This window comes from Cololabis saira, chromosome 17, assembly GCF_033807715.1.
Source record: "Cololabis saira isolate AMF1-May2022 chromosome 17, fColSai1.1, whole genome shotgun sequence".
NCBI lineage: Eukaryota > Metazoa > Chordata > Actinopteri > Beloniformes > Belonidae > Cololabis > Cololabis saira.
In genome coordinates this window covers 7,592,822-7,615,509 of record NC_084603.1, presented here as the reverse complement: position 1 = coordinate 7,615,509, position 22,688 = coordinate 7,592,822, and the positions used below count along the sequence as shown (strand labels likewise).

The following is a 22,688-nucleotide window of genomic DNA, read 5'->3' as shown; positions in this document are numbered from 1 at the left end:
GATGGCATGAAGCATCACCTCTTGTTTACAATCAGATTGTCAGTGTCTTTAACAGAAACACATCTACTTCTAAAGTTTGTCCTAACTAAACCTGGCCACGTGGTGGAGGAGTTGTGCACACAAAAGACTTGAGACTGTTAGTATGTAGTGGTGGCTATTATAACAATGTTATCATTACAAGGAATCCTGAAACCCCTATTTCTCTCACAATCAACAGAAAGCGAGAGAAGAAGATTCAACAGGACAAGAATAATATAAAAACACGACTTTGAGAATAACAGTTTTGCAGGCGGGTCGGTGGCTTCATTTATCTCCAATCTTGCTGTGTTTAGACTGCTCAGTCCCGCCTTCATGGGATCCCTCCTGCTTCTTACCCAAACACGCAACTTTATTTACCCAACTTTTTGGTCAACAACTGCACACAAGCTGCGTGGAGCCGCTCCTGCCGGTCATGCTGCGTTTACACGCCAGCGGTTGAGACGACCACTTCGAGTTGGCCAACACGTTTACCAACATTTTTCAGACTTTTAGAGTTTGGGGGACCAGAGGAGAAGCGAGGACGTGTTGTTTTAAGGATTGTTCATGGCAAAGATGCCAAACTCTGGCTGCTTTGGAGTTTTTCTCGCCACGGTGACCCTCATTCTTCTCGTGGGCAGTTCGTTCAGTGGTAAGTGTTGTTTATTTTCTTTGGGGTTTGGATTTTTCCCGAATTTACTTCGTGTCCCTGAAAGTAGCAGCTCAATCTAGATCTCTACTTGATTTATAGCTGGAATAAAGTCTTATTGCTGCTGGGAGCGGTGTAAATGCCTGTTGGCATACTTTTGTTGTTATTGAAACGTCACTGGAAAAGTAACTGATTGAATTAATCAAAATGTGTCTGGGTAAACGCATTCACAGGAATTCAGGTCCCTGATAAACTGATAATGAGATAGAGAGTATACATTGTGGTGGAGTGATGTGAAAACTACAAATAACATTTACGTCTAAACTGTAATTTAAATAAAAACATTTAACATTTCTTTAAATGTTATAATATTAATATTATAAAAAGCTGAAAATATGGATTCAGGGAAAAGTACATTGATGTTCAAAAAATGACACTTTCATTAGACTGGAGGTGTAGAATAAAAATAGCCCTTAAAAAGATGAAATATGGGGAACCACATCTGACAAAATAATAAATACATAGCTGATTATAGAAATTAATAGATCATTATTTAGTTTTTATTCTGTGTCTCAATTCAAGGCGATCTAACCCCAGTCTTGTTGTTTTATCAAAGTTTTGATTTCATCCATGTTTATTTTCCAGTCCCTTGAAGATACTAACAGAAAATACAGGAACCTGTCTCTCTTGAGTCTAAACAGAGTAGAAATCTGAATAGATTCCATTCTACAGATGTTTGGGACCAGTCCCAAATGTTTGGGACCAGTCCCAAACATCTGTAAAAAGAGTTTAATCTGTGCTTGTTTGTGAATGAGCTCACGATTAATGGTGACTCTGGCTTGTAAAATCATGATGTTCTGAACATTTTGTGGTTATATTTTGTTTACGTACTATTTAGACGTGAACCAATTAAGGGTTTTCTTTTGTCAATGTGATTATTAACATTTTTCAACAGAATCTTTAGGTGTGCCTTCTGATGTTTTATAGGAACTTTGATAAAACGGCAGTAATAAGGTTGCTGACATCTAGAGCAGGTTTGTTAACCTGGGAGAACCAGAGAGAAGTTTCTGACCAAACTAAAGCTGGATTCCTGTAAAACTAAACATTCCAGTGATCTCTCATCTGAAAGCATCCTATCATGTGGATGTGGAAGGAAGTGGGTGCTTCTGGTTGGTTCTCCCAGGTGACCAAACCTCCTTTTGACGTTGGTTAGAAACACCCACTTTATTACAAACAGATGTAGAGACACAGAAATAAACAGCTTGATGTAGTAACACAGAAACACATGTACAAACAAATAAACAACACACAAATAAATGCAAAAAACGATGTATTCATTTCTATTAGGGGTGCACAATATTAGGAGAAGATACAATATTGTTACAGTTAACAGTTAATTTTTTATACTACACATTTTTGCTCCCTTTAAATATTTTCTTTGGTACTGAGAGGAATTTAATCAAAGATAACCAACTAAGCTGGACATTATTAGAAAAAAAAAAAAGATACGATGAGTGTTCATCTGATTGGCCAAATTTATAATTTATGCTCAAAGTGCGAAAGCATGGAACTTATAACAATATTGCCATGAACAACATTGATGCTGCAATGATAATTATTAATAATATAATGTTTGAAATATTGTGCAGCCATATTTTCTACATTTAATTAAACATTTTCATGTATTTATTTTTGGTTATGTGTAGTATGCAGCTTGATGGAAAAATGGTTTAACTAAAAAGATTGAATCTGTCTGAATAATGATATAATAAATAAATAATTCCAGCTGGAAGCAAGAGCTTAGATTTATTGCAGAGTAATTATGATTGTGTTTATCTTTTTACTTTTTTTCCCCCTCACATATCTTAATTTAGGCAGTTATCTGAAAAAATATGTGGCGCATACATTATGTCAGCTTCCCTGTAGAATCTCGTGTAGAACGCAGAGTTGATGGACATGCTCTACTTCCAAATCACACTTTCCTCTACTATACTGCTGTTTTTCAGGATTGCACATTCTGACATCTTTCTCTTTTAACAGCTCAACATTTCAAGAGCTCCTTCCACCGACGAACCAGGACCTCAGAGCCTGTTGTAATACCTCGCCACTTTTCCCGTGTTTATCTGAGCAAAGATGAGCTCCGACGGTTACACTTTAAGCCCACCATCACCTCCATCCAGCTATCAGAGGGCCATGAAGCCAAATTCAACTGCTCCATTGACATCCCCGACGCCAGGCTGGACCCCACCATCATCTGGAAGAAGAATGGCGAGGACTTGCTCGCGGGGATTCACGTGGTGGTCAACGATCTCCGGACCGTTGCAGACGGTGTCACGACCATCCTTTCCACTGTCATGTATGTACAGCTCAACTCTAACATTTATGACAAGCTGAACACAGTGAGTGATGTGCCCTTCTGCGTTACATTGCAGCATTGATCGAGTGCAGAGGGTGGACGCCGGGGAGTATCACTGCACAGTAAACATCAGCAATGAGGTCAAAGACTCTCAGCCCGTTATTCTTGAGATAGAAGGTGAGTCTTAATAAGATGATGTAGGGCTGGGCGATATGGACCAAAAGTCATATCTCGATATTTTCTAGCTAAATGACGATACTCGATATATATCGATATTTTTTCTGTGCCATAATTGGGGTTTCCCCCAAAGCATTATAGCATAGCATCTCTGTTAGCTTCATTTTTTTCTGAGGCAAACCATTAAAAAAACAGTCAGTTTTAATACAATGCCTCGTGCCAAATGTCACACAGGTTCCTTTATTAACAGAGGTCTGCACAATATCAAAATGTATAAAACAAATTAAATAAAAATAAACTGCCTGCATATATAGAATAAAAATGCTTCTTCAATAAAATAAAACAAATATCCCTTTCCTGCATAACAATTAAATTAAAATACACTGTGCAATTAATACAATGTAGACAGTAACAGGCAGACTTTTCCACTGAGGTTGACAGTTGTGCAAATCTCAACTAAAACGTTCAAGTCAATTTGTCACAAAATAAGCTATATCAAAATCATAAAAAAAAGAAAAAAAAGCTATATCGATATAAATAATATTGTCTCGTACCATATCGCGTTTAAAAATATATCGATATATATTAAAATCTCGATATATCGCCCAGCCCTAAGATGATGGCATCAGAAATATCTTTGTGCATTCTTTTTGTGTGATTATGGCACTCTTTTCCATCTGTCCCTAGGTCTGCCGACATTTACACAGCACCCAGAGGACGTTAACATAACGAAAGACACACCTTTCACTCTGTCGTGTAAGGCAGAAGGTCCTCCAGGGCCTGTTCACATCGTCTGGCTACGCGATGGCGTACCTGTCAGTGATCCTGAGGAATCTCCCAGCAACTACTCTGTGTCAGGTGAGCCCCCAACCTCACAGCGCAGTCTGCTTGAGCTCCCCGGCCTTTACCTCACATCTTTGGTACTTGCGTTGTACCAGGATCTACCTCATAACCGCCCCTGCTCTGCCTGTTCCCGTTAACAGCTGAAAAGCTCTGAAGAGAAGTGTGATTTCTTACTGTTCTCCACCCATGTTGTCTGATAACTGATAAGAATATGAGCACAGAAGTCTGAGTGACTGTGAATCAATCAAAAGGAAGCTGAAGAAGGACTATGTGGTTTACCACAAGCATACTGTGTTCCTTCGTCACCTTGTCTTGGTTTAGAGGACCTAAAGAAGCTATATCTTTGGTTTGATTGAATGTAGAAGTGATGCCTAAAGTGCAACTAGTTTTTAAAGTTCTTTTCGGTTAAGCTCTATTCGTTGAGCTGTTCCTCTAACACTAAGATAACTTTAAGTTGGATGAAATTGTAGCTATAGAAAAAGTTTGTTGGGTAGATATAACAAAAGCTTTACAATCCAATTAGTTAGTTTAGCTTCCTCCTTCAACTGAAAATGGAAACATTTCTCAGCAGATAAAAGAATGTTTTCTGCTTGAAGTATAGAGTAACTGTGCTGCTAGTTTCTATTCTGCCTCGTCTCTGCTGCCTCAGCGTCCGAACTTTGCTTACTGCAGTGAGATTTGTCAGCGTGCTGGACTGGTGAGTGGCTACGAGCGGTCACTCGTGCATCATCACTGCTTTTTGTAACACTGCTTTGCTGTCTGTTTAGTGAACACAGTGCAACAATGGAGAAAGAGCTAAGTGTGTACAATTTGCCAAAAATGTCACTTAAAAAAACTATATTATTTTGATTACCGGTATTTATTTATAAAAAAGATTGAAACTGCCGTTTTCAACAGCCTCAAATTTAAATATATGAGTTTAATAATGTAGAAGCTTAAGAAAACTAAGAGCAGTCTTGTGCTGAGAGGAGCTTGAATGAATGTGGTCTGCAACACGAGTTTTTCATTTTTTTCGTGCTCAGTCTCCTCAACATATGGTACTGAGTTCAGTCTGTTAGTTATTATAGTCACTTTGGAGATGCCAGACATTTTTCTATTGCAATTTACAGAAGTAACTGTAACCGTGACGTACCATTTTTATTTTGTGTCAATAATCAGTTTTTTCATCTTTACATGTATCGGGCCAACAAACAAAACAAAAGTCATATCAAGGCACTTGAACCAGACTCCTCCGCCTCGATTGGTTGAGAGTCTGAGTTCAGAGGAAAGAAAGACCAGCAAACACAGAGACATTAGTGCAGGGGTGAAGAATATAACATAGGTAAATAGATGGGCCAGGGCACGTCCACTCACCCTAACTGTAATTGTCATCAAAGAGGAAAGTCTTAAGGCTAACATTAAAAGCAGACAGACTTCTGCATCCCAAACACTAAATGGGAGCTGGTTCCACAAGAGAAGAGCCTGAAGGCTCTGCTTCCTATCTAAGAACCACAAGTAAGCTTTCTGTCTGAGAGTGTAGGCTCTATTGAGATATTATGAGATCTTAAAGGTAAGACGGAGTTTGAAAAGTTTTATATGTACGGATAAGAATTTAATGAATTATATTGTCTTCTGGATTTGAAGGAAGTTATTGAAGAAAAGCCAAGATTGGAGAAATATGAGAATTTTTCTGCATCACCCTGAGGTCGGGTTTTTCTTTTGTGATGTTACATAAGCAGAAGAAGACATTTCTAGAGTCAAAAGAGTCAAAAATAATTCCAGAGTTCCTCACAGTAGCACTGGATGCAAAAATAATGTCATCCAGTGTTAATACATGACTAGACATGATACTAAAGTGCTCAGGTCCAAAGACAAGAACCTCGGTCTTATCTCAGTTTAGTGGAAATTAGCAGTGATGCAGGTCTTTATGTTGTTTAAACATGTTTTTAATCCATGTGGCTTCTTGGTCTCATCTGCCTTCAGGGATAGACATACTGTACTTGAGGCTCATCTGAACAGCAATGAACATTTATGCCATGCTGTTTAATAATACATATTTCTGCATTACAAAATAAACACAAAAGTAAACTCAGATATTACTCACAGCTGTAGACAATATAAAAATTTAAACTGCCTTATGTTATTATATTTTTGAAATGGCTGTCCCAAAGAACACTTAAAAATAAGCAATAGTAAAGTATTAGTAGTTACATAATGATGTGTACTGTAATTGCAATAAAAAAATGCTCAATGTTGTTAGCCAGTGTGGTTTTGATGAAATGCATTGGGTTTGTGAGTTATGACTGCCGGCCACATTAAAGAGCATTCCACAAAGTTTCAGTAATCAGTGTTAAATTGTGCAGAGAGACTGCAGCGTTGCAGTGTTTGAAGACCCGAGCTGTGTGTTTGTTGCTGCAGAGCTTGTGAATGCGACCGCTGTTTCCTCCTGTCCATCACCGTTCCAACAGTCGTGAACTCTACAGTGAATTACCAGCTACGACCCTCGTCACATGCTGTATATGCAGAAAATATAATTACAAAATAGTTATTTCTTCAGCTGTTTCTATCACGGCATGGCCTGGCATCAACCAAGACTTCATTACTATGGACTAAAAAAGCTTCGGGTGGAAGTGGTTTCATCTACGACCATTTACATCAAATAATATGTAACACGAAGCACTGGGTGATGGAAATATGTGAAAACAAGACATTTTGACGAGACAGTGATGATGTGGCAGTAGTCTTTAATATGAGTTTGAAAATACAAGACTGTGTCACATCAGCAGCAATACTTTTTGGTTTCAAAAGCTCTCTGGTGGGGTTCATCTGTAGGTCATTGCATAAAGTCAAAAAATTGAGCAAGTGCAGGCAAGGCAAAGACAGTAACTGTTTGAAAATAAGCTGTACCACATTTATTCTGCCAGAGAACATAACATAAACTCTCTTTATTTTACTCCTGGGTTAATTTTGTCATCTTTGGGGTTAGTGATATTGGACAATATTTTTTGGCTGGGCTCTGAGCTGGATGACATGTACTGGAGCTTTGTTGCAACTGTGCACAGTGGAGCTAGATATTTTCCCGTTGTTGTCTCTGTAGTACAGTTGGCTCTGCTATTTTGATACTATTTGATGCTTCTTTTTCCCCCAATCGTCCACACTGAGCTTCTATTCCCACCTCTTTTCTACACACTTGCATCATGTTTCCTGTGAAAATGGAATTCTCCTGGAGACTAAATTCATTTCTAAAAAGTTACTTTTTTCCTAACTCTATCCTCCTTTAATGGCCCCAGCCTCCCCCTTCTGGAATGCAAACATTTCTTATTAGATGCATAACCTTTGCTCGGTGCTCTTACCCTTTGTTTTTAGTTTACAGCAGTTTATCACTTCTGCTGAATGGCTATGCAGCCAGAAGCTGAGGGGGTTAAAGGTTCAGAGCTGTTCTTTGGTCCAGCATGTGCATGGGCCCTGGCACTGAGGGGATGGGGGGGCTTCACAGGGACTCTGTTCGGGGGTTGGATCTGCACACAAAGGCTTCATTCACAGGACAGCCCACTACTGAGCAGGGAGGGAACGGACACAGAGGCTGGCAGGCTGCAGCTCTGTGCAGGACCAAATATTGGCATATCTCTGAACTGTGCAAACTCACTTCTCTGCGTGCTCACCTCAAGCATACTATTGCATGGACTAATTATATTATCACACTGACTTTATTGCAGGGAGGAATTATTGTTGCTTTGATTTTTAGAAAATTATGTTAGGCTTTTCTCCTGAAACTTGTATTTCAGGTTAAATAGTGAGTTTAAATTTCCCATGGTGAGTGTGGGAATGTGTGTGCAGTTGATCGTCTAAATGTGGCCCTGTGATCGACTGGCAAATACACACACATGCACGCACACACGCAATAAAAAATGTGATGGAGGAAGTTGGCACATGATGACTTGGGACCAAAATGCTTAGATGAAACCTGACGGAGTGGTTTGTGGCTCGATTGGCTCTCTGAATAGAAAATGGAAAAACTGACATCTCGAGGAGCACAGGGAGGCAGAGAAAGCCAAAACCCAATAATTAGAGTATGCGGCATCCACACTGCAAGATTTCCACATCATGCACATTGGTTGTTTCAGCCCACTCAGAACTCCGTCCCAGTTTCCAGAAGACTGGCCAAGTCATTCCATTTTTCAATTGTATATTTTGCCTCTTGTTTTGATTTATGTACCAGGTGCAGTGAAAGCAGAAATGGCAGTTATTGACCTGATACACTTCCTTTTTTTCAATAAATATCTGATTAAAAAGAATAAAGTAGGTTTTTTGGTGAGAAAAGACCCACGGAGGAGGTTCTTGTGCAGCATAACCGCTCTGTTTTACCCAAAATACAGATAAATAAACACTCACACTTATTTTCCTGTACATACTTGAGGGGGTTAGTTTATTTATTCAGCCAAACAATGGTGCATAAAGCTCTTACAGTGTTGAGCCAAAATGTACATATCTGTACATTTGTAAACTCTATTACCCTTGCTCTGTACACAGCAATATCTCATCCCAATGCAGTCCGAGATTCAGCCAACGAGCAGCAATATTATTTGAATATACACTACCAGTCCAAACTCTGGACACACCCTCCCATTCATTTGAATGTAGTTCAATCAAATTCAAAAATACTTTATTTATCCCCAAAGGGAAATTACACACTACTATAGTTACAGTAGTCTCTTCCGAGAGTCATTCTAGAGGTTTATTGTTATGGGCAGGAAGGATCTCCTGTAGCGGTCTGGATCTGAAGAAGCCTCTGACTAAAGACACAGCATTACTGAATCACTGTTTTGGGAAGATGATGTTCAGGGTTGCCCATGATCAATCAGCTCCAGAACAGATCCAGCCTTCATTATAATTATTTTCAGTTTCTTTGAGCCACTGGCTCTGATGCTGCTCCCCCAACAGATGACTACACATGTGATTGAACTCACAACAGACTTATAGAAGCTATTCAACATCTTTCTGTAAACGCTGTAGGACTTAAGCTTCCTCAAGAAGTAAAGTCTGCTCTGTCCCTTCTTATTAACAGCATCAGTGTTGTATCTCTAGTCCAGTCTGTTGTCCAGGTGAACACGGAGGTATTTGTACTCCCCCATCACCTCCACTTCTTCTCCCATGATGGAAAAACTATTCAGCTTAATCCTGGCTCTCTTAAAATCAATGCTCATCTCCTTTGAATGGTTCACATTCAATATGAGATGATTGTTCCCAGACTATGCCACAAAAGGAATGGTGACAGTACAGTCCCCTGTGGTGCTCCTCTGGTGCTGACCGCCCAGTCACACACACAACCATTCAGTCTCACACATCATGGTCTGTTTGTCAGGTCGTCAGTAACCCAGGTGATTGTGGAGAAATTAACCTGTGTCTTGTCTTCTGGAGTTTCTTATGCAGTAATGTAATGTAGCTTTGATAGGATAGTGCAGGGGTGTCAAATGTGCGGCCCGCGGGCCGCATGTGGCCCGAGAGAGATTTTCATGCGGCCCGCGAGAAGTTTCCAACGCAAAAAAAACGAAATGTTAATTTACTAAAAAGGAAGGCATAAATAATTGCCATGAATCGCAGCATATCCGATAATATATTTCTTCTACAAATCCATCGTTATTCCACAAATAGAGCAGTTTGCCATTTTTTTAGTTTTCTAGAATGCATTTGCCGATTTTATTTCTTTGTAGACGGTCGTTTATTTTTAATAACTCACAAAGAAGTGCTGACTTTTTCGGCACACTGACGTAAATATCCGCGCCAATTTTTAAAAATAAATACACTTAATTGTACTGGAAAAATCTCTAAATCACAAAGAAACACTCTTTGTCTATCCTTATGTTTATGTGCCCAGTTAATTATTTCATACAGACTATGTATTATCTATTTCATGTAATAAATTATGTAATAAAAATTTTGCTTTTAATTAAATTTCCTATAAAAAAGCGAAATATAAAAAAAACATACTTGTTTCTGTTTATCTTTGTAAAGTGATATTAAACGTATCTTACATAATTTGAAAAAAAAAACGAGAAATTTCAAGAAAAAATCCTGAAGAAATATATTTTACATAAATAGAGTGTAAACAAAGTGCATATTTCCTTTAAAATTAACTAAACTGATGTCGGATAAGATAACAATAGTAAAAAAAAAAAAAGAATTAGAAAATAAAAATTTGCACCGTTTTTGTTATTTTGAGCATGCGGCCCGGGAAAAAAAAATTGGTCAAATCCGGCCCGCCAAGCAAAATGAGTTTGACACCCCTGGGATAGTGCGTCTAAACATTGCATTGGTAGTGTAAATCTGTCAGTAAAATTAAATTTGTGTTACTCACTTTTCTTTGCACCCATTGGTTTATTGCATAACAACTAATACAGAAACTTAAACCAATACCAGTTCATATATTTGTGCTGCATTGCATTACAGTTGCACTGGCACTCTTAATGTTGTCATTTTGATTAAAAGTTGTCCTGGATTATTATTTTATTTTTTTATGGGAAATGATTATTCAAGTACTGATTTAGTCTGTTACAAGGAACGGCTCCATCATAGCGCTAATGAGGTTATGATCTTCCACAGAATGTAAACAAAACTTCCCATGTTGGTTCCAGTCATCCATCACAGGCTGCTCTGTGATAAGCTGTGCAGAAAGATTTCTGAGATGGGGACGCTGGAGAACAGAGCACAAAAGGGACATTATTCCACAAATGTCCCAGCCCTGCTCTACATTTGTGACTGTTGAAAGAGGGAAATTGTTCGTCCAGAAAAAGAGACCCAGTAAAAATAATTGTTATCCTAGCACATCAAACTGGAAACGGCTCAATTTGATCCCAGCGCTTAAGGCACTTGTGTGGGAACTTTTGAGGTATAATGAAAGAGTGAGGCGTCCCCAAATGTGTCTTTTCTACCATTTGAAACCTGGCTACACTCGTTTATTCCTCATCACTTTACATTGGAGTCACCTTTGATAGAAAGATGTATAAAAAGTAGACAATGTTTCACATTTGTTTGTACTGCAGGGTTTCTCATGCTGTTGCTTGGGAATAGTATCAATACTGAACTAACATGTGCTCCTTTGGCTGAATTCAGGTGTTGAGAAGCACACCAAGTTCAGCTGTGAGGCTTACAATGCAAAGGGTCTCACCACATCGAGAGAAGCAAGTGTTAACATCAAAGGTAAGATGCTAGCTTCTCAGGCAGATTTTTGTTTTTGTTTTCTCTTTAAGCTCTCTTCCTCTTTGGGATTGTAAGAGTTTCAATCATGTTTTTCAGTTCTTCCCAGTCCCGTTTCTAATGTGGTGGTGACAGCGAGGCAGTCCAATAAGCTGATGTTGAACTGGAGACCTGAGCACGACGGCTTCTCAACACTCACCAAATGCCACATCAGGGTAAGTCCCACATCTTAACAAACAGTGCCGTTGTTTCACGTCCTCATTTCACATCTTCAATTCGATCTCCATTGCTCTGCTCCATCTAAGGTTAAGGAGGTGAGTCGCAGGATAGGTGAGGTGATGACCACCAGAATAATCAACGTCACAGTGCCCCCTTTTCACTGTGAAGTTCCCGGGCTGAAGGCCATGACGTGGTATAACTTGAGCGTTTCCTGCAGCAATGAGGTGGGGGCCTCTCCTTTTACCAAATGGGTCCAGAGCAACACCACGGAGGGAGGTGAGATAATGTTTCAGGAACAATGGGAATATTCCCACGCTGAATTTTGTTGGCAGTTGCTACAGAGTCATGCATGAGAGGGCAAAATGATACAAATACAAAATAAATCCATCACAGCTCAAAAAAGTATACAAAGTATACTGACATATAGGGTTGCCACCCGTCCCGTATTTTCATTAACTTTTACACCATATTCTAGTTGAATTATTGAAATAAATTAACTTTTACTCCATATTCTAGTTGAATTATTGAAATAAATTTACTTTTACACCATATTCTAGTTGAATTATTGAAATAAATTAACTTTTACACCATATTCTAGTTGAATTATTGAAATAAATTAACTTTTACACCACATTCTAGTTGAATTATTGAAATAAATTAACTTTTACACCATATTCTAGTTGAATTATTGAAATAAATTAACTTTTACACCATATTCTAGTTTAATTATTGAAATAAATTAACTTTTACACCATATTCTAGTTGAATTATTGAATAAATTAACTTTTACACCATATTCTAGTTGAATTATTGAATAAATTAACTTTTACACCATATTCTAGTTGAATTATTGAAATAAATTAACTTTTACACCATATTCTTGTTGAATTATTGAAATAAATTAACTTTTACACCATATTCTAGTTGAATTATTGAATAAATTAACTTTTACACCATATTCTAGTTGAATTATTGAATAAATTAACTTTTACACCATATTCTAGTTGAATTATTGAAATAAATTAACTTTTACACCATATTCTTCACCTGTAGGCTATATTACATCTGGGCTGATGTGGACATACGTAGCATAGGGGGATATTTCAGTTGCTTTATGGTTGTCTGTACAGTCCTGCAAGTTCAAAGCTATTAAAGCACTTTAAACTTTAAATCAAAGCATTTTGTTTTGTCATATAAAATAAACACATTTCTATTCAGTTTAGAAGTTTTGGGGCTCCTGCGCTGCTGAAATCAGGACGTCCCTTATTTCTATTTCTGAAAGGTGGCAACCCTACTGACATACAGTCCACCCTGTGTGTTTTCGTAAAGAGAACTCTGATGCTGCCTTATTGTTTTGTTATCCTTGTTTAGGTTTCAGGATTGCAACACTGTGTAGTTAGCCAGCCAAACGTGCTCAGTGTTAGCTTCCTTTCAGCAGCAGTCTGTAATAACTGGAATTCTCATAACTACTGTATATACAGTTCTCTTCCCATAGCGGCTCCCTTCAGCAAAAAATGATGTCCAATAAGTCTCTGCTGTTTTCTTGATGGGTCATTCAGGAAAAAGGAGGGGCCTAACAGAGCAAGCACAAAGTTCTTACTGGGTGGAGCTGCTTTCAATTTCCTTCCTAAAGGAACCACAGGGGATATTTTAGTTGAAAGATGCGATATGCTATTCCAGGACCACATACCAAACTGTAATCAAAGATATTAGAGGAATCTTACTTCTTTTTGTGTTATAGGCTGCAGTCTCTTGACTTCATCATAGATCTCAGTCATGTCTTAACCGTTATATCCCACTGCTTGTCATTTTCTCAGTGCCGTCAGTGTACCCACGAAATGTCACCGTGCATCTGAACGAGTCGTGGCTCGTGATTAGGTGGAAGCCTCCCCAAGATGATAAGATAAATGGCATCCTGCGTGGTTATGATGTAATTGTGAGACATGGCACAGATCACAATAAGGTGAGTTTTTATGAACAAAGTAAATCAAGATGTTATATTGTCTGTATTAAGTCCGTATTTATACAACACTTTAAAAAAAAATGCAGATTTGCTATGTGCTTTACATTAAAACGACAATAATCTAAAACAGTACAATCTACTGTTATAGAAATTCAGTTACCAAGGGCATCATATAAAATACATATTGTAGTTTATTCCAAATGTTACGGGAAGCCAATGAAGGATGCTAGAACAGGGGTTATGTGTCAAAATGATCTAGTTAGCAGCCTATCAGCAGCATTTTGCATCAGTTACAGCAGCATTACACAATCTGATTGAGGCATGTATGCAAAGATTTAAATTAATCCAAATGGGAGCAAATGAAGGAGTGAACCAAAGAAGGATCTTTTGAGAACATTATATGTCTTTTTTTGGCCTAACAATTTGTAGCTGGTTTGAGCAAGGTTATTGATCAAAGGGTGATCAAAGAGTGATACCAAGATTGTTTACTTATGTGATATCTGATATGAATAGGTCAACAAAGCGACTAACAGCACTTTCAAATGTATCTGGACCAATTACAAGGATTTCATTTTTGTCTGGATTTAAAGGAGGTTGAGGCAGGATTGTGGCAAGATTTATGAAAAAAATCCGTATACATTTTAAGTTTTCTAGTAATAATGTCAGATGAAGCGTTCCAAACCAAAAAGAATGATTCCTCTAGTGTATCTCTCCGTTGCCTTGAACAGGCTGTGTGCTGCAAAATGTGCTGCAATTCGGTCCCGAATTTCCCGCGCTGGGCTGCGGATGTGACGTCACATGACGCTGCATGTGCATTCTCCCCGTTCTCCCGTGCCGGCTTCACTGTTGGCTGCAGTACCCCTGACGGCCGTCGTGGTGAAGGGTGGCGCTATTGAGTCTCATTTCTTAAAAGGAGCCTCAAACTCCTTTTAAGTGAACAAAATGAAGTGACACTATGCAATTATGGAGATATGAGAGATACATCTGTGTATCATCAGCATAACAGTGGCATTTAACATCTGGAGAGTGATTGAACAAATGACTCACAGGAAACGTGTATTTAGTGAAAAGTGCAGGACCCAAGGCTGAACCCTGAGGGACACCACACAACGGAGGGGTTTAAGTAGGCACATGGATCTTCATGTGTACTTTGAATCATATGTTGCTCAGTAATGGCTTGATCAAGCTTACAGTTATACCCAAAAGGCCGACACAGTTTTGCAGTCTATTACATTTGATTTGAAAGGACCTGGTCAGGACACGTATTTACATATTTTGTAGAAGAACTGCTGTGAAAAGGAAAATGCATAATTTACATTGTATGCTTCTTTTGATGGTTAATATGACAACTATGGGAATGGGTGTCTTAGATGGGATTATTTGGTTCTCCTTTCGTCCTGCACTCCGACCCACAAGGTCAACTTCCCCTATTGTCTGTGAGCAGCACTGTTTTTCCAATCGTCTCATGAGTCAACAAAGCAAGGAAAGTTATTCACCCTGCCTTTAATAGACTCTTAAATGAATATCACTGTTGCTTTTAATCGTTCTTTTTCATCGAATGCACTGTACATCAATCCACAAGGCTGTGTGTGTGTTGTCATGATTCAGATTCTGCAGCAGTGCTCTCTAATACAATGGCATGCTTCCCGTCCTTCCTGTGTATGCGCTGTAGTTCAAGGAAGTTGATGGTGTGAAAATTGGTCATCAGTATTTTTCTCGATTTTGCACGTGCTCCTGAGTCATCACAGTGAATGGAGTATGAAAACAATGGGATTTATACCTTAAGCCCACATATTCCTCCTATCCAGTCAGTTGGTGATGTCATTACTGACGCAGTGACCTTAACTATCCACAAAGGTCTTATTTTATTAGGTCTAATCATCACTCGTCTGCTTGTGTAAGAATTCAAGTGGAAAAGTCTGAGTATGACCCGTTGTATGACCTGTTGAAATAAACAAATCAGATTGATGTTAAAGGAATAAATCAGTAAAAAATATCAGATCATGATGACAGATGTTTTACAGTAGAAGTCCGGCTGCCATTATTGTGCTTTGACTTTACGATTAATTCCCCAAAGTTGGTGGGAATTAAGTGTCACAGGGACTGTTAACCACAGGCTAACATCTGTTGGACGTCAATCATGGGTTCAGCATCCCTTGTCAGCACTTTGCTGACATAGAGTTGCTCCAGATGGGACTGTGTGTTGTTGTGAAATCCAGGACCATGTCTGTCACATGCTCCTCCACATTCAGCACAAGCTCATTCAGAAAGTTTGTCTCCTTCCTTTTTTTTGCATTGTTTCATTTTGTATATTATTTACCAGCATGCAGTTTAGTAAGATTTCCCAAAAATACCTCCTATTGTAAATTTCTGCATGACTGTCTCCAAATGTTCTTGCCTTGTTTTTGTTGATTGTAAACGAACAAGAAAAAGTCTGCAAATGTGGTTTTAGACATTTCGCAAAGATCCTCCTTTAGACATTCTTCCACAAGGTGGTTCCCATCATGTTATCTCTTTTTATGTACTCAAAAACTCTTAAAAAAGCTTTATCTGTAGCCTCTTGTGACCGGTTAAACTTTTCTCTCTACGAAAGATAATGATTAACCTCAGCACACGTTTGAAAACAAATCACATTATGACCAACAGCATATTCACCTCCTCTTCGTTTTTGTGTGTCCTTTCAGGTCCACACTGACAACACCACGGCCTTTGTAGCCCTGAAGGAATTCAACACAACGTACAGTGTGGAGGTGGCTGCGTGCACGCAGGCGGGGAGCGGCATGGTCAGCCCACGAGTCTGGCTCTTTGTGCCAGAGGATAGTAAGCCACTCTATTGTTATATGCCCTCAACTCATGATCTGTGAGCGGTTAGCTTTGTAAACTGTATTGTACTACACTGTAATAACATAACTACCCTTGTGAATAGATGACGTCACAGTAGTTTAGTTTACAAAGGCAGCATATTCAACCTGTAACCTGCAGGCTAAAGCTGGGACTCTGAATGCTTGTTTATGTATCTAAATGTTTAGTTTAGTTTAGTTTAGTTAGTTTTTATTTGGTCCATTTGGTCCAAATGTCTTTATTTCATGTATATTTTTCAATTTATGTTAGAAATGACATGTAGGACTTGGAGGGGCTTCGATGGCTCCGTTGATGGGTAAATAAGGGGTGTGATGAAGTTGCTTGATCTTTGACGTTTGCACACATTTGGTTTAATAACAGATTGAGAGTAAAACAACATACGTGTGACTATGCTGTTAAAGTTAAATTTTTTAGGTTAATAAAAAACAAATTGACTTGTGTAATGAAATTCAGAATATTAAATTCCTGGATATCTGAGTTTGTGTTTATCCTTTCATCCTAACGTCTCAGTATCAGGGGTCAGACCTTCATCCAGTCCTGACACAGCGGTTCCCCACTCGGCCTCGGTCGTCCTGGCAGTGGCGTGTTGTATCTGTGTTCTGCTGCTCATCTTCTGGGCAGTTATATACGTTCAGAACAGACCATCCTTCTCTTGTTTTGGGTAAGCTTTCACATTACACCTAACTACCAGTGACTGTGATTATATTTGCTTTGAGGTTGCTACAAGTATCTTTATCACTAACTCAGTTCTTTTGACATGGTTTTAAAAGGCATGCAGCATGTGGTTACTAACTGTACACTGACAGCTTGGTAAATCTTTTATTTTTGTCAGGAGAAATACTTGAAAAAAAATTAAAGGTTCGTGCTTCTGTTAATAAACTGCCTTTACTTCCTCTTAGTCATAATTGTCTCCTCTGAAGGCCGGTAATAACCGTACAGCTGTTATTTCTCTGGCATTATTTTTTACGGAGGCCGTGACTCACACTGGCATCTCAGGATATGGATAGGAATGTGTCACTGGCTGCTGCACAGATAGGAAAACAATCCATGACTTCCAAGTCAGGAACAGAACAGGCTTCTTTGTTAGGACCACCTCTTCGGTTTAATTTTTGCTTGAGTATTTTTTTTCCTCCACTCCAATGAATTTTTTCCCCTGCTCTTTTCACTGTCTCCCCCTGCAGGCTGGAGTTTGGAGGTGGAGAAAAGCAGCCGCCCGCCGTCATACAGTTCACAAACCAGAGAACCTACAATCGATCAGTAGTAGCTGTCACCCGTATGTTATTTGATGAAACATTACGTAGAAAAGCATTCATATTTACATTTATGTGATGCATTTTTAAAATAAGCACTTTGCCCCTGGGCTTCTGTTCTGCAGTTGGGAACCTCGGTGTGAGTGAAGAACTCCAGGCTAAACTTCAGGATGTGATGATCACAAGGAATCTGCTCTCTATAGGAAAAATCCTTGGAGAGGGTGAGGCAACAGTTTACTGTCTTTAAAGAATATAAGTGGATGATTGCATAAAGTGTTCATGATAAAGTGTCTTTTTTTAACCAGGTGAATTTGGCTCAGTGGTGGAGGGACATTTAAAACAAACTGATGGCACGTCGGACAAAGTTGCTGTGAAAACAATGAAATGTGAGTCCTGTGCTTTTGATTTCTTTGAATATTCACGACTTTGAAAACACACGGGTCAGACAAATATTGAACTTTCTCATTGGACAGTGGATAGCTTCTCTCAAAGGGAGATTGAAGAGTTCCTGAATGAGGCGGCCTGCATGAAAGATTTCAACCATCCTAACGTCATCAAACTACTCGGTAGGAGAGACAACTGACCCTCTCGATGTATCTCCCTTCTCTTGGACATTATCTAACGTGTCCAACGTTCCTTTGTAGGTGTGTGCTTGGAGGTAGCTTCTGGGCATTTCCCTAAACCCATGGTCATCCTCCCGTTCATGAGGTACGGAGATCTGCATAGCTTCTTGCTGCGCTCACGCCTGGGAGAGGGTCCAATGGTAAGATTTCAGCCCAATACTAAAATACTTTTTGTTTCTTAAATATGTTAGAGTTGGAAGAAATAATGATACTGATACTTCTGTGTGTGTGTGTGTGTTAGCAGTTTTTGCCCACTCAGACACTCCTGAAGTTTATGGTGGATATTGCGTTGGGTATGGAATATCTCAGTGGTCGTAACTTTCTGCATCGTGACCTGGCGGCACGCAACTGCATGTAGGTTGCTTGTTTTTCTTTTTTTAAGCTACGATTGAAGCTGCTCTACATTGGAAAAATTATTTTTTTTGTTGTTATTGTTTTTTTGACTAAAGAGGATATGTGAAATGTGATTTATTCATTTAAAAATCAGGTTCCTCTGTTAAGTTTTTCCTGTGTGTTGAGTTGATATGTTGTGTGTCTTCCAGGCTGCGTGACGACATGACTGTGTGTGTAGCAGACTTCGGGTTATCAAAGAAGATCTACAGTGGAGACTATTACAGGCAGGGGAGGATAGCCAAGATGCCAGTAAAATGGATTGCAGTGGAGAGTCTGGCAGACAGAGTTTTTACTGTAAAGAGTGATGTGGTAAGTAGAAATTGCATCCTTTTGGTACCAAAAGTCCCTGTAAAACTCCAGGAAGCCAATAAAAGAAGAACTGACTCCTTGTGTACGCTCTCTGTTTCTGTTATTGATTTCTGTTGAAGATTACTGTACATTCTGAATAATGCGCAACACTGTCTCTCTGGTTTTCCTTCAGAGATTATATTATGTATGAAATCTTTATTATTATTGATTTTGATGGTCTTTATTTGATATAGTGTGATAACTTTTTTAATCCTATTTTGTGTTTTTCTCATATTGAACTCGTATTGAACAAAATCTAATTTCTAAAGATTCTAAAAAAAAAAAGTACAATTTTTGTGTTCTGTTGGCTTGGTAACAAAGTCTGGGAAATTAGTTTTATTTCCCGTTCTTAACTGGAAATGAAATGTGTGGCCCACTATTCCCATCGTTTTTGCAGAAGAGAGCAAATAGAATCAGCAATTTCACTTTTCACTGTTTATGAAAGCATTCCTTCAAAGCACTAATTACGTTGGCTGTTTTTCCTATTCAATTATAAGAAATGTGGTCTAAAGTTGATGTTTCCTGTCATGCAGTGGGCATTTGGAGTTACCATGTGGGAGATTGCTACACGAGGCATGACTCCGTACCCTGGAGTCCAGAACCATGAGATTTATGACCATCTTGTTGAAGGTCACCGACTCAAGCAACCACCAGACTGTCTGGATGATCTGTGAGCATCCTTGTTGTTTCACACCAACATAATTGTTTTGAGTTAACCACATGAGTTAATGAGTCGAGACAGTAAAGATTTATCCTTATTTGTCTAACTTTTAAAGGGATAGATTTTCTGTCACTTTTTCAAAAATGATGGCAAGAAAGGTTTGTGGTTTTTTTGGGTGATGTGCTAACAAGCAAAAACAATGATCCTGACAAAAACTGTCAGAAGCCACGAGGATCATGTGAATTTAGTCATTCTTGAAAAATGGAGCAGCAGATTATTTATCCCTTTTTCTTGGAGAGATTCCATAATTAACACTTTTACAGAAGAAAAATACTTGAATACTTTTTCTGCCACTGCTTTTAACAGAGTTAAAACACAGCAAATTTTGCCCGATGCCCTTAAATCACTGAATTTCACAAGCTGAACATTATACAGCTGAGTTGCTAGATACATAATGTATATAGATAAATGTATGTATGTCTTGGTTCACGGTATATAGAGCCAACCTGGGGAAAAAAAAGATGCGCTTTGGTCAAATCAGGGCACAAAATATCAGTTCCTCTAGCTCCTCATAACTAAAATTTAAATAAGCATCTCTTCTTCATATATCACAGCAAAATACATGTGAAACTTGATCACCTACAGTACATTTTAATTTCAGTTCTCCCAATGTTCGCTTATATCCACCCCTACAAACAACTGTCTTTCAAAATGTTGTGTTAATTGAAAATGGAAACGAATTTAAGGTTTCATTTGATGGTTGCTCATGTTTGTCTTTGATGTATAACAGCAGAAAATACAGAACAACTTATATCTTTTTCTACCCATATCTAGGTATGAGATCATGTACAGCTGCTGGAGAGCTGATCCAGTGGACCGCCCTTTGTTTCCCCAACTGCGAGCAATGTTGGAAAAGCTCACAGAAAAGCTTCCAGAGTCTTTCAGCAAAGAGGACATAATTTATATTAACACCAGCTTTCCGGAAGATGACCCAGATGGGGAGGCGTTTCATGCAGCGCAGCCTGCGTTGAGCTCATCTCCCTCCTGCAGCCGCCAGGCAGCAGAAAGCACAGTAGTCACTGCAGACATTCATGGACGCCAGGAAGATGACGAAGGTGATGAGGACAATGATCGGTATGTGGTGGTGATCTCTAATTCTTCCCTCAGACCCCCTACGGTGGACACTCCTCTTCTGTCGGATGATACTTTAAATCAAACACACGGAGATACTGCCACTGACACTTCGTTCCTCCTATAGCGATTGGTGCACAGCGGATAAAAGCTGTGATAAAACTCTCTCCATGGTTTGTCAGTAGGTTACTAATCATTGTCCTTGGTTGCATTGGGAGCACCTTCATGTGTTCTCGTGATGACACTTTTTAGTATTGTTATATAAGCAATTTATGCTTCACATGGCCAGCTTACATCTCATCGACGGGGACATTTTTTTCACGTCAATGTCGAGCATGTTCCATAAGCTTAAGACACACTGAACTGTGAAACTCTTTACTGTATTGAATTTTGTGTTTGACTGTAAATATGGAAATGTACAGCACATGTATAAAAATGAACTTGTATTGTAAAAATAAATACTGACTTATGGGAAAAAGTGGAATTTGTGGATGCAACACTGTAACAATTAATTTGACGAGGAATATTATAGTAAATACTTTGAAAATAATATTAAAGCAGAAAACTTCGCAAAATAAAAAAGTAAACCTCTCCTTTTAAGAGCAAATGTGAAAAAGGAAATAATAATAATAATTAATAAAAGTTCAATTGTTTGAATGCAGCTGCGTTATGCTCAACTTTCCCATCTCAATTTTTACTTATGTATTTATTTTTTATTTCTGTTTGGTGGAAGATTAATCTAGAGGAATTAATATTAACACCTTTAACAAGGTTGCATAAAATATAACTATGTCTAAATTATTTAGTTCAAAGGCCTGCAGAAATGCTGTACATGTATCATTTGATTTCTCTAATTCTCATTTGAATGAGGGAAAATATGGAGGCAGACCTGATCTTCAAAGCTCCGCCCAGATTTTTATCAGAATCTTGTGTTGCTGTGTTTGAAGTTTCATCACCACAGACAGATTAACCTGGCTAAAACTGATGGATTCACATTTTTTTTCAGTTTTTTTTGTGAAAATCCTTTTTAACAAACATTGTCAGAACTTTCAGTGTTAAATGTGCACATGTTATATCAAATGATCTGTATTAACTGACAAGTTTAGTAAACCCAAACCATTATCTATTATCGTTTTCAAGGTCAGGGGTGTCTGCAGGAGCATATCCCAGCTGCTAACAGGTGAAAGACAGGGAAAAACCAGTTTGTCACAGGGTACTTTATTAAAATATGCACCATTTTTGAGTGCGTAATAAAAAAAGTTGTGTTTGCAACATCTTAACAGAATTTCAATTAAAATTCACTGTAAAGTAATTATAATCCAAATCCAGGACAACAGTCTGTTGTCTTGCATATCAACTGAATCGCATTGCATTGAATTTTAATCTAGTTATATTATTTTGATTATCTTTTGTACATTATTCACGCATCTAAAGCAAGTCAATAAATATGAGTTATATATTTTTATTTTTCCCACCTTTACCTTCAACTTTTGATAGTTTTCTTTCATTCATTCTTTTTTTTAAATTTTTTATACATATTTAGAGGAATGGATTTATAGGTAAAAGCTGACAATTCGCATGTGTACATATTTAATGCAGCTTTTAATAAAGAGGATGTTTGTGCCCCAAATCCTGTTTCTTATGAGTTTTTTCAACTACTATAACTAAAAATGAATTCATGTTTTTTTTTCTATTTAATAAAGTTAAAAATGAATGTATAATTGTGTAAATAACTCTTCCCTGGGGCTTTTTATAGTCAACAAATCCCAACTCATAACTATTTAATTAGGTGGAAATAAATGAAAAACCATTCCCATAGTGTCTATTGTGGGAACACCATTTACACATTACAGCAGAGTGATGCTTTGGATCTGCTTTGTCCTGGAATATTCTGGAGTAAATGAATAAATAAATAAAGCTTCAAGTTTAAACACCACATCCTTTTACCAGAAGTTTAAATGACTTAAGGCTGATTTATGGTTCCGCGTTACACCAACGCAGAACCTACGGCGTAGGCGGCGTAGG

General features: G+C 38.3%; 1 protein-coding gene across 2 annotated transcripts; it reads left to right on the top strand.

Moving 5' to 3' along the window:
- The first annotated feature begins 300 nt into the window (after positions 1-300).
- On the top strand, positions 301-22,281 carry mertka (c-mer proto-oncogene tyrosine kinase a). 2 transcript variants are annotated; one of them, XM_061745410.1, is made up of 19 exons: positions 301-667; positions 2,705-3,020; positions 3,097-3,197; positions 3,885-4,055; positions 11,130-11,216; positions 11,313-11,428; positions 11,519-11,708; positions 13,250-13,395; positions 16,080-16,215; positions 16,768-16,918; positions 17,439-17,530; positions 17,633-17,728; positions 17,813-17,893; positions 17,981-18,073; positions 18,152-18,270; positions 18,375-18,484; positions 18,673-18,832; positions 19,405-19,541; positions 20,367-22,281. In XM_061745410.1, the coding sequence occupies exons 1-19, from the start codon at positions 583-585 to the stop codon at positions 20,788-20,790; spliced, it is 2,811 nt and encodes a 936-aa protein (XP_061601394.1). In that variant the 5' UTR covers positions 301-582; the 3' UTR covers positions 20,791-22,281. The 2 variants fall into 2 exon arrangements, with proteins under 2 accessions (XP_061601394.1, XP_061601393.1); XM_061745409.1 differs by having other exon boundaries at positions 18,372-18,484.
- The last annotated feature ends 407 nt before the right edge of the window (positions 22,282-22,688 follow it).

Excerpts from the sequence above, each read along its gene's own strand:
- mertka (XM_061745409.1), top strand. The coding sequence starts at position 583 with ATGGCAAAGATGCCAAACTCTGGCTGCTTTGGAGTTTTTCTCGCCACG. Across the intron at positions 11,429-11,518 it reads TCACCAAATGCCACATCAGG|GTTAAGGAGGTGAGTCGCAG; the intron begins GTAAGTCCCACA and ends GCTCCATCTAAG. Across the intron at positions 13,396-16,079 it reads ATGGCACAGATCACAATAAG|GTCCACACTGACAACACCAC; the intron begins GTGAGTTTTTAT and ends GTGTCCTTTCAG.